The sequence below is a fragment of the Phyllobates terribilis genome, unplaced genomic scaffold (genome assembly GCF_046119375.1).
Source record: "Phyllobates terribilis strain yellow unplaced genomic scaffold, ASM4611937v1 Scaffold_4__5_contigs__length_816908805, whole genome shotgun sequence".
NCBI lineage: Eukaryota > Metazoa > Chordata > Amphibia > Anura > Dendrobatidae > Phyllobates > Phyllobates terribilis.
In genome coordinates this window covers 378892886-378905630 of record NW_027362764.1, presented here as the reverse complement: position 1 = coordinate 378905630, position 12745 = coordinate 378892886, and the positions used below count along the sequence as shown (strand labels likewise).

The following is a 12745-nucleotide window of genomic DNA, read 5'->3' as shown; positions in this document are numbered from 1 at the left end:
AAGTTCATGCGACTAATCATCTAGCGGTGCATTCCTATGAATGGTCACAAATGACAGCATTATGGGAAGAGTGACATGTCAAGAAGCCTGGGAAGCCAGGAAGCTGCTCTGCGTCTCAGCACTCGGGCATTGTGTGGATGAAGCAAGTACAGCCGGCAGCTCATGTCCAGAGAGTGGGCTTTCATGAGCTATTCAGGCGACATCCTGCACAATTGAGGGCTTCTATAACGCCATTATAATTGCAGGTAATTCCTGTTGGTGGATTAGGAGTTAGTTTTTGTACACTGTACCTTATCAAAAAGGTGTGAATGGTTCATTCTAAGCTACAACTGTTGCATCACTTTTCTGTCACCGTTTTTACATACACCAACAGACTCTAAGAATCCTCCATTCTCCGCTTTATTAAGCAATCATTAATATGGACCAGTGTCTATAAATACGCATGAACTGTGCAAAAGAATGTGCAGGTTAGCGTGAAAAGGTCAATAAAGGCAATTATGCGATGCTCTGCGTGACAAGCATATGTTCTGCTCCCCTGTGCATTCTGAAGCTTGTTATTTGTTGCACAAAAACTGTACAGCAGACAGTGTGCCATGTTTAGCAATCTCAATGAACACAGCGAGTGCGTGTTAGCATGTAAAACAAAGTGCCTGCATTGATGTACAAATGCTAGAGGACACCATTTCTTGCAAAAACTTGATTATAGGGCACAGCTAGTATTAATGCTCCAGCATTACATCAGATTAAATGACAATGGATTTCACTAGCTCATATGCAATTAGAATATCAATCCATTATTAAAAGCCACAGCTGCCATCAGAACATTCCAGTGTGTGGTTGGTTAATGCTGAGAATATTTAGCCTATTGTATTAAATATGTACTTACACATACAAGTAATAATAGGCTTACCACATATGGATTTACATAAAACTGTCTACACAGTATTATATGATTCATCTGCAGCTAATTAGACAGTAGGATGATTATCCAAGTCCAGAAAATGGGCGTTCACAAATCATGGCTACTGATGCAGAAAATGTACAGTCATGGCCAAAAGTATTGAGAATGAGACAAATAGTAATTTTTCCAAAGTTTACTGCTTCATTTTTTGTAATGGCAATTTGCATATACTCCTGAATGTCAAAGAGTGATCAGCTTAACAGCAATTACTGTACTTGCAAAGTCAATATTTGCCCAGAAAATGAACTTTAACCCCCAAAACACATTTCAACATCATTGCAGTCCTGCCTTAAAAGGAGCAGCTAACATCGTTTTAATGATTGATCCATTAAAACAGGTGTGGGTGTTGATGAGGACAGGGCTGGCGATCAATCAGTCATGATTAAGTAAGAATGACATCACTGGACACTTTAAAAGGAGGCTGGTTCTTGGTATCATTGTTTCTCTTCAGTTAACCATGGTTATCTCTAAAGAAACACATGCAGCCATCATTGCACTGCACAAAAATGGCCTAACAGGGAAGAGTATCGCAGCTACAAAGATTGCACCTCAGTCAACAATCTATCGCATCATCAAGAACTTCAAGGAGAGAGCTTCCATTGTTGTCAAAAAGGCTCCAGGGCGACCAAGAAAGACCAGCAAGCGCCAGGACCGTATCTTAAAACTGTTTCAGCTGCGGGATCGGACTACCAGCAGTGCTGAGCTTGCTCAGGAATGGCAGCAGGCTGGTGTGAGTGCTTCTGCACGCACTGTGAGGCGGAGACTCTTTGAGCAAGGGCTGGTTTCAAGGAGGGCAGCAAAGAAGCCACTTCTCTCCAGAAAAAACATCAGGGACCGACTGATATTCTGCAAAAGGTACAGGGAGTGGACTGCTGAGGACTGGGGCAAAGTCATTTTCTCTGATGAATCCCCTTTTCGATTGTTTGGGACATCTGGAAAACAGCTTATTCGGAGAAGAAGAGGTGAGCGCTACCACCAGTCTTGTCTCATGCCAACTGTAAAGCATCCTGAAACCATTCATGTGTGGGGTTGCTGCTCAGCCAAGGGAATCGGCTCACTCACAGTCTTGCCTAAAAACACAGCCATGAGTAAAGAATGGTACCAGAATGTCCTCCAAGAGCAACTTCTCCCAACCGTCCAAGAGCAGTTTGGCGCCCAACAATGCCTTTTCCAGCATGATGGAGCACCTTGCCATAAAGCAAAGGTGATAACTAAATGGCTGATGGAACAAAACAGAGATTTTGGGTCCATGGCCTGGAAACTCCCCAGATCTTAATCCCATGGAGAACTTGTGGTCAATCATCAAGAGACGGGTGGACAAACAAAAACCAACAAATTCTGGCAAAATGCAAGCATTGATTATGCAAGAATGGACTGCTATCAGTCAGGATTTGGTCCAAAAGTTGATTGAGAGCATGCCAGGGAGAATTACAGAGGTCTTGAAGAAGAAGGGGCAACACTGCAAATATTGACTTGCTGCATTAACTCATTCTAACTGTCAATATAACCTATTGGTACTCATAATATGATTGCAATTATATTTCTGACCGTGATATAAACATCAGACAAACACTAATAAAAACCAGAGGCCAGCAGATCATGTGAAAATATAATTTTGGTGTCATTCTCAAAATTTTTGGCCATGACTGTACACAACTGGCCCGTCTCATGGAAAAGGGTTCAGGGTTCCAGAGACTAATACATTACTTAGGCGCCATTTCAAAGTTGGCTGGATTTTAGCTTCTTTAGCAACATATATATTTTCTGTACTTTTTTTGCTTTCAACTCCATACTCACACTACACAACAAGGATTTCATAAATACATTTACAAATATGCATTTCCTAAATACCTGCCCATAGGACAATGATTTCTGTAACCTGCACAGGTCACCATTTCTACTGAGAGTTATAAAAAAAACATGACGATCGCGCCTGTTGCTCTGTTCAGTTAAACATAGCAACAAATATCTGAATAATAAAAATCTGAGCTTTTGTCACTCTGGCAACAGACTTTGGAACGATTTAGGCTGCGGTCCAACGATGAATATTTGTTGTGGTTTTTTTCTATGCATACTTTTGTATGCAAAAAACAAGCATCGTATTAAAGTCCCAGAAATGTCAATGGTATTTACAGAAATCTCATTCCCACTGTATTTTTTATTATTATTATGCCACAAAAACCAGCTTGTTCAGTGATTTTGAAATTTTCAACATGTCTCTTGCTGTAAGTATACATTTCATTTGTAGAATTCTCCCATAGACATCAATAAGACAATGAAAATCCACAGGTAAAAAAACGCATATGGGTTCTTATTGCATTTCTGCTGCGGAAGAGCAACACCATCACATGTAATCTGCACATGACCATCAACAAAGTATTATCAGAGCCAAGTACCAGGAAGTTTCCAATACAAAGCAGCTTTATTTAGCCCCTTCATGGCCTTGCGATTTTCTATTTTTGCGCTTTCGTTTTTCCCTCCCCTTATTCCAAGAGCCATAACTTTTTTTTATTTTTCTGTCCCCATGGCCATATGAGGGCTTGTTTTTTGAGGGACAAGTTGTACTTTTGAATGACACTAGTCTAGTCATTTTAGTTATGTGATGTATTGAAAATCGGGAAAACAATTCCAAGTGTATTGAAATTGCCAAAAAAGTGCACAATTTCCCAATTTTTTTTGATTTTTTTTTATTTACCATGTTCACTATATGGTAAAACTGACCAATAGGATTCTTCAGGTCAGTACAAGTACACAAAGACCAAACATGTATAGGGTTTTTTCTTTTAAATTCGTAAGAAAAAATGTTTTTGCTTCTGTTACCATTTTCCAAGACCTGTAGCGCTTTCATTTTCAGGATATAGAGCTGTGTGAGGGCTTATATTTCGCGCCCCGAGCTGACGTTTTTATTGATACCATTTTGGGGTAGATACGATGTTTTGATCGCCTTTTATTGCATTTTATTGCGGTGGTTAATTTTAAGGTCCTCGCAGAGGTAAGAAAAAAATACATAGTAATAATCCCATTTTCCCTCAGTTCAGAAAAGTTGTCGTCACAGCAATTTGTATGTATTGCGGGGAATATCCTACATTGACTTAAGCTTTTCTCATAAGAAGCTAATGACTGAGAAAACTTGTGTATGAACATAACAAAACTTTTAAAAAATGATGTCTATGGACGGCCTTACATACAAGTTTTGAGCTCATAAACCTAAGTACAGAGCAGGACATGTGTCAGTACAGAGAGCTTTCCTGCCTTCTCTAATCCCTAGTTATGAGAAAGATAAGATATCACAGCTGTGATGACAATAAGGCATATCCATAGATCTAGAAAAGGCACACAAAGGAGGAGTGTGGAAGAACGATGGGACGAGATGCAGGATATAGAGGCTGTCTTATTCTAACAGCATTTCCGGTCATGCTAATGTCTCTCCTCAGCTAAATTACAGAAGTTCTTTCTACTGACAAAATCCATCCTGCTGAGTTTAAGACGTTTTTGACTTCAGTAATGTGACAGCAGCAATTTAAAAATACGTAATAATTCCCTTTGTGCAAATTTTCCTCTCTATATGCCCCTCTGTACATCCAGCTTCACATAGCTGTATGGGCGGTCCTATTCTTACATTGTTAAAACTACATTTCCAAGTAGCACCTTGCTTATCCTCAGTGCGGCAGACCTCTGTCCCTCTCCAGTGTGCCCCTGACTAGCGATACCTCTCAGAGTTATCCTCAAGCTAATCTAAGTGTAGAAATCACCTTCTGCTTCTGTACAGTACCCTGCCTGGCCAATGTTATCTTCTGCCATCTACATCAGTATAGGTGCCTATGTGGTTTGACTTTATAGTTAGGTGGTTTCTTGCAGAGCTCAAAGCTCCTGCACAATGGAGCTTGTAATAACTAGGCAGTGCAGAGCTTAACTGTGTTTGTTGCTTGATGCTGACAAATCAGTAATATGAAGCTACATATGCAGCTCCAGTGATGCATATGGCAGAGGATTATCTTCTGCCATTTGCAACAGAGAAGCATTTTCAGCTTAACATCACCGATTTGTTAGCAGCAGTCAACAAACACAAATCAACTCTGCACTGCCTAGTTATTACAAGGTCTATTGAGGAGGAGTGCAGAAGAGATGAGCTCTCCTAGAAACCGGCTAGCAGCGATGTAAAACGACACCGACAGCTTTAGTGATATAGATGGCAGGAGATAAAACAGTCCAGGCAGAGTACTGTACAGGACCAAACGGTGCAAAGAGGTATAGAGAGTATTCTAAAAGTAAAACACACTATGTCTAGAGATGGATGAAGAAGAGCTTGGCAGGAAGCCATTTGAGAGAGACTGTACTACACGTGATCGACCAGGAGCACTGGAACTACAGCAGGATTGTCCAATCTCAGTTGGAGGGTAAATAGAGCCGGGAGGGTCATCTTCTGGGGTATGATAAGTGCAAAACGGGGCAGATTTAAAAATGAGTGATATTGGCATAAGTATGATTGTGTTATAAGACCACAATGAGATTTTGGGAATAACTCTTCATAGGGGTTCTACAGTGACCATAAGTTACCTACACACAGGATAGGTGATAACTTATAAATCAGTGGCAGCCCAATATCATGGGCCCTGATTGATCCGCAGACCGGGGCAGTTATTGTTTAGAATGGAATAGGCATGAGCATGCCCGACTGCCGCTCTATTCATTCCCTATGGCTACCGAGCGCTGCTCTCTGCTTTTCCCAGCAGGCCAATAGAGTATGAATGGATTAGCAGTCAGCATGTGCACTTCTGCTCCATTCTAACTGTGATAAACGTGCTCCGTTCTGTGAATCAATGCGGGCCCCAGCAAAATAACCCCCACTGATCTTTATGTTATCTATCCTGTGGACAACCCCTTCAAGCAAATGATTATCAATTAATATATTTTTTCATAAATATATTTCATTACTAGAGCATAACATTCAGAATTTGCTTAAAATGTATGCCTATTCTAAAGAAACCATCCCTCTACTCAACCTCCGCCTCCAGCTCTCGCCCCATATCACTACTCCCTTTTGTCTCAAACTCCTTGAACAGCAGGTCTATGTCTACATTCAAGCTTCCAGCTTCCGTTCACACCATTCCACTGACATTGCCCTAAACCAAGTTACTGACTACTTACTGCAAAAGCGAACAGGCAATACCACTTACTCCTACTCCATCCTCTCTTCCACTGGCATCAAAGATTTTGCCATTTTTTTTTATATCCTCATACGTCACCAACGACACATTTAGAGTCTCCCATTCCCATACTACCACCTCATGCCACCCTCTCTACGTCAGCGTCCCTCAAGGCTTTGTCCCAGGACCCAAACTTTTCTCCATCTATACCTTTGGTCTGAGAAATCTCAAAATCCCATGGCTTCCAGTACCACCTATATGCCGATAACACATCTTCCTCTCTGGACCAGATATCACTACTAGTATTGAGCGAATTTGTTCGGCATTTCAAATTCAGTTTCGGGGTTCCGGCTTGTTCGCGTGACAGCGTGGCAAATCAGGGATGTTCATGGGCGGAGCCGATTTTTTTGGCGCAAACAAGCCGGAACCCTGAACACGAACCCGAATTTGAAATGCCAAACAAATTCACTCAACACTAGTTATCACCTCTCTACTGTCCAGTATCCTAGAGTGTCTATCAGTCATATTCTTCTTTGCAACGCGCTTTCTAAGACCACGCCCCACTATCAGTATTCGGTCATTATTTTTTCTCAGGAGTGGGAGCCAAAACCAGGAGTGGTTGATAAATGCAGAATTGCACTTGTTTCTATTATACCTTTTCTCTGATTGTTCCTCACCTGGTTTTGACTCCCACTCCAGAGAAAAAATACAGACCGAATACTGACCAAATACGGATAGTGGGGCCGTGGCCTAAAACTCAATGTGGTCCAAAACCAAACTCATCATCCTTCCCCCAGTCTCACTCTAAACATCCCAGATCTATCACAATAAATGACATTACGCTTTCCCCGGGATCATGTCTGCTGCCTCTGTGTAACACTCAACTCAGTCCTGTCATTCAAACCAAACATCCAAGCCCTAACCAAACTCTCACCTACAACTCAGAAATATTTCCAAAATTCGTCCTCTCTAACCTCAAAACAACTAAAATGTTAGTGCATGTCCACCTCGACTACTGCAATATCCTTCCCCATGGCCTCCCAACTAACACACTCGCATCCATTCAATCCCGTCTTAACTCTGCTGCTCGCTAATCCACTCTTCTGCTTCTGCCAATCCCTTCACTGGCATACAACTCTACAGTGAACCCAGATTCAATTACTAACATGGCTGTTAATCGGTCTCCTCTAACTAATCATCAGATACCTTCCCACATGTAATCTCCAGTTGTCACAAAATCTGCTTTTCTCCTCCACCCTTGTACGTTCCTCACCTACCCATCTCTAAGATTTTTCCCAAGCATTCCCCATCTTTTGGAATTCAATGTCTCAGCATATCCAAATATCTTCCACAAATGCAAAGGAAATGTCCAAAAGCAACGTGAAAACTCATGTCTTCAGAAAAGGCTGTACACAATAACCCCACTGCCACCTCATCACTGCCAGAGCTGCTGCAACCCCCTGACCTACAGTCTTCTTCCCCCATACCTTGTAGATTGGAAGCCCGTTAGGGAAGGGTCCTCACTCCCACGGTACAAGTCTATCATTGTTCATTTGTTCACTGTAATTCATATATGTATTTTGTTTATAAACGCATGGACTGCACCATGGAATAAAAGGTGTTTAAAAATAAATAATAATTTGAACATTCTTTTTTGATGGCCTAAAAATCATCATTTTTCAATGTTCTATCACTCCAACTAAAAAGGCATCAGATAATCATTAAAAGGTTTTTTTTCTGGGCTAAACTCAAAGGCTAAACTTAAAGGGATCGTCCGGTTCAAATCTATAAGTCTGCAGTCACTCTGAGTGACTGCAGACTTATGAATCCCCCCAGCGCGCACTGTGCGCTGCGGGGATTCGCCGGTTTCTGAGGATATGTATGAGTTACTAGTGGGCATGGCTGAATAGATGGCGTAGTCTCGCTTGCATACAAGTGTATGGGAGAGAGGTCGCGCCCACTGCCCAGGAGTATGTATAACTCGTACCATACCCTCCGGGCCTGGCTCAGAAACAGGCGAATCTCCGCAGCGCACAGTGCCTGCGCTGGGGGATTCATAAGTCCGCAGTCACACACAGTGACTGCAGACTAATCGATTTGGACTGGACAACCCCTTTAAAGGCACTAAAGATAAATACTATGGACAAAAAGGTAATTCTTTATAGAATACATCTGCAAAAAATAAAATCGCTGTAATAAACTGCGTTTTTGACTAGAGCCATGTCTTTATACATTTCTGAATATGTATTTATTTTCTTCATATGTTAAAAAATATGTTTAATTATATTTATATGCCTAAATGTTTCCGGTTAGCTTTTGATTTTGCTAGTTTCTCCTCCTTTCCTCCTGTCTCCTTTGTTAAACTGAAATTTCTGCAATCTGGCTCACTGCAGATTGCCTTAATCCTAAATGTGTCATGTGTACACTGTTCGTATTCCCTTCTGTTGCCTATTCAAGCAGTAGTCACGTGACCACTCAAATACAGTGTGAAACTGGCAGTCACATGCCAACTAGCAACTGTTCCGGCTTCTCAGAATGTGACCTTCATTATGCAATTTGCATTTGAGAGGTCAAGTGAAAACTGCTCAAACATGCAACAGAAGGGAATCCTGACAATATGCACACGGCACACTGTCATGATTCTGCAATCTATAGCATGTGAACATTGTGAGCATTCCCTTCTGTTGCTCCTTGAGCACTTCTATTGAGAGAAGCAGGGAAAGTTGCAAATTGGAACATGACTGCTAATAATCAAATCACATATCACCAGTCACTTGACGGTTGCTTGAGTAGGCAACAAAGGGGAATCCTGACAGTCAAGTATGTGCCGTATGTCCGCTGTCAGGATTCCTGCTCATATGGTAGTTAAGTTATGTCTCATATCCGATGTGCATACTGGCAGTCACACATCGCCTATTCCTGCTTCTCTCAACAGAATGTGACCACCTGTATGCAAATCACAAATGAACAGTCACACGACGACAACTTGAGCAGGCAACAGAAGGGAATCGTGATAGAGTTCACATGGCACACTCTCAGGATTTGGCAATCTGCAGTCAGACTGACTGCAGAAATTTAAGTTTAACCTGGAAAACCCCTTTTATGAAGTAGACCGGAAGGAAAAGGATGGGGAGGAGGAAAAGAGGGGAAACAAGGAAAATCAAAACCTTTTGAAAACATTTAAACATATAAATGTAACAGTAATTTTTTTCACATGCAGGAAAAGCAGATCTTTACAAATGCATATCTCTATTCAGTAATGAACAATGACAGTCAAAAACACAATTTATAACAGCCATTTTATTATTTTCAGCAGATGTACTACATGAAGAATTACCCTCTGTCCATAGCATTTATCTCTAATACCTTCAAAAGGAAACTATTTTGCAGATCTTACAGATTTTAAACATGGCATTAGTACTTCACGTGGCTTAAAATGACCATCATGCTGTCATCGATGTACAAGCCAGCATATTTTACTTTACTTATCAGCTGTAATTCTGCCCTAAGGCATAGAGAAATATGTTACTCACACTGTTAAACTAAAGCCCCTAGTAACCCAGAAAATACAGAGCACATATGGTCCATTTAAATCCAATAGAGAAAAGTCACATCTGTCCTGTACTATTCCCAGACAGCAATATTTTTCTCTCCATCTCTCTTCACTCTCATAAAATAGCGATAAAAAGAGTTGACAGGCTCTGCCAAAATATTGCACAGGATTTTTTTTTAATGCTAGACTCTTCCTTCAAACATTAAAAGGATTTTTTTGCTAATATAATGATGGCTCATTTCATAGTTGTCAGGGGAAAAAATCATATTGATCAAAAAAAATTATTTCTACAAATTACAGCATGATAAAGTTGTTTATGAAAGCAGTCGCCACCATAACATACACCAGCAGTATTGCTAATTGGTGGTCACACATGGGCAGTTACACCTCTACCTTCATCTTTGTCCAGTCCAAATTTGCTCTTCCACAAAAGCGCAGAAAATCTAGTGCATTTCTATCAAACAAAGCAAGCAAAGGGTTGCAGAGAAAACACGGGTGAGTGTCATCCATGTTAGGTCTCATGCACACGCAACAGCTTATTCTGTAACGTTACCTGAAAGTGCAGCAAGTTATAATAATGGGAAACCGGCTGTAAGCACTTGGCCACAGTATTTTCCCAGTACATTTAGGGCTTGATCACACATTGCACTTTTGATGCATTTTACCTGTGTGTTTTTTTACAGAAAAAAAAGCAGCATATTACAGTCACAGCAAAATAAATGATAATTCTACAACTAAATCACAGAGTGTGTTTTTCCTTGCATTTTTTCACTTGTGGTGCGCTTTTCAAAGCTGCAAGGTGTCAATTTTTTTCAGCATTTTAACTGCAGTTTTTCCCAGCCTAAACCAAAAAAATGCATGTAATTTCCCTTGCAGTTTTTTTTTTATTATTTTTTTTTACCATAGACCTAATTTTTCATGCAAAAATAAAAACACTCATTAAAGGGCAGTGTGTGAACAAACCCTAAAACAATCATATCTTGTCAGCCTGACATTCCAATTTAATAGTATATTAACACAAGCAAATGACCAGCAAATATATATTATATGAATTAGTATTTTATCTGTATATGAACATAAATAAGTATCTACAGAAAGAAGACATCAACTGTTAAGCAAATTAATCTATTATCACCTTTTTTACCACGAGTCATTCAAAGTTACATTATGGAAGAAAACTTGGCAGCAACATACCTAAGTTGAGGAGCCTTCATCATTGGGTTGCTAGCTATATTCAAAAAAAGAAAAAATCCGTTACTTCTCGTACACTGTACATTACGTCAACTATTTTTGAAATATAATGACTGAACTATATGGAATGGGTTTTCTGGAACTATGGCTTATCCTGGGATTTGAGGTGTAATAAAAAAGGTGCATATCAATCTTAAACGACATTTTATTTTAAACCGCACAATTAAAAAAAAATCTTAAGCAGGGAAATAAGCTTATTGGGATCCATGATATCAAATACAGCATAGTTGCAGGGTCAAAAAATACACTTTGGTCTGAACTGAAACACATAGTTAAAGTGTAGTCCCCATCAAATTCAGGGCTGTCTCTTTTCTGGCACCGAAGGCAAACAGATCAGTCAGACATGTCCTCAGTAATACAAGGACAGCTGGAGTACACGGAAATACTAATAGCTCCTACAGAAGGCTGTCCTTTCTCATTCAGGGTGGTCTCAAGCAGGGGACCCCACTACTCTGACATCAGAATGATGTCCATAGGGCATATGAAAAAGAGTTGTCTTTGTTAAATAACCCCTTTATTCAAGTGACTTTTCAATAAACAGTAAAAAATTATATTGAGATAAAGTGCGATAGATTTATTAAGACTGATATTTTGTACACCAGTCTTCATGATGAGCATGCAGGGGTAAGAAGCACCTAATTCATTAAGAGGCGTTTCGCCACATAATGAATTAGACACATCTCAATACTGCCATGCTCTACCAGAAATGAAGAGCTTGTGGAGTGCACTTTGCCACGCCTCACCCCATCCATCCTCCACCTACTTTGGCAGATCTGGCAGGGACTGGCGTCAAAGCACAAAAAGGTTCAAAAGGTTTACGCAACTTTGAGTTGCGCAAAAGTTTTGTGACTTTTCCAAATCTATACCTATAAAAAATATACAACATAATACATAATTTAACACTGTATGTTCAATTAAAGCAGCCTCGCTGTCTCCAACGCCACACATTTTGTAGAAACGTCCAGGTTCCTGAGGAATATTCTAAGAAAGGAGTAATAACATGTAAACTGTGTGAATCTGTCCTCTGAACCTTCACTGGTTAACAGAAAGATAGGGCCGTGGCATTTCAATAAGCAGTGAATACTCCAATATCCAGCCATAGTGGCAACTACTTATGTAAAATGTGCATGCCAAGTACTGCAACTCAGCCACTATGCATGGATAAACATTCATCGGACAACAGCACTCCATTTCTTTTGGTGACTGGTGGGGGTCTCTAAGGATTGAACATCCACTTATCAGAAAGGTAAGGACTTTTTATGAAAAATGGGAGTAAAGGGTAAAAATGAAGTGTACGTGATGTACACAGTTTAGATTTTAATATGCCTACTGATCGCTTCCTTCTCCAGTTATCAGCACCAGTCTTCTTCTTTTCTGCACCATGCGATTGTCAATGGGACGAGCTGGGTCAATGCAATTCTATGAGAGCTTCAATGTGAGTATTATTGGACAACACAGAAGACTCTGAATGATCCAGCTGGCCTCATTGATGGTTACATGGTGCAGAGGATGATCAGATTGTTGTAATGAAATGAAAAGGAAGCCATCAGTTTATGTACCAACACCTGCACTGTGTACACCACATATACTTTAATAAGTGTAAATGGAAACATTTTAATGAAAATGCTTCTTTATAGAAGCTCTCCCACTATCATTTTTATTGTTTACATGTGTGAGTATATACAGGTAATGTAGTGTGAGAATATACTCACCTAACGCTGCTCTCTCCAAGATCCAGCGACTGTCTTCTGAATGATGTCACCTTTCTGTAGACTCCTCCAGGTCACGCTGCTTTCCAACCCGGAAGTGACTTTTTCAATGTAAGGCAATAGA

The 12745-nt window shown here is 40.3% G+C and overlaps 1 protein-coding gene across 6 annotated transcripts in view; it reads right to left on the bottom strand.

The window, feature by feature from the left end:
- Nucleotides 1–12745, bottom strand: part of EPB41L4B (erythrocyte membrane protein band 4.1 like 4B) — a 1171543-nt gene that overhangs the window by 940625 nt on the left and 218173 nt on the right. For all 6 annotated transcript variants that reach the window (XM_073678479.1, XM_073678478.1, XM_073678481.1 and 3 more), the window contains one exon: nucleotides 10856–10889. In XM_073678479.1, coding sequence (XP_073534580.1) covers nucleotides 10856–10889 — 34 coding nt within the window. The remainder of the gene's footprint in view (nucleotides 1–10855; nucleotides 10890–12745) is intronic.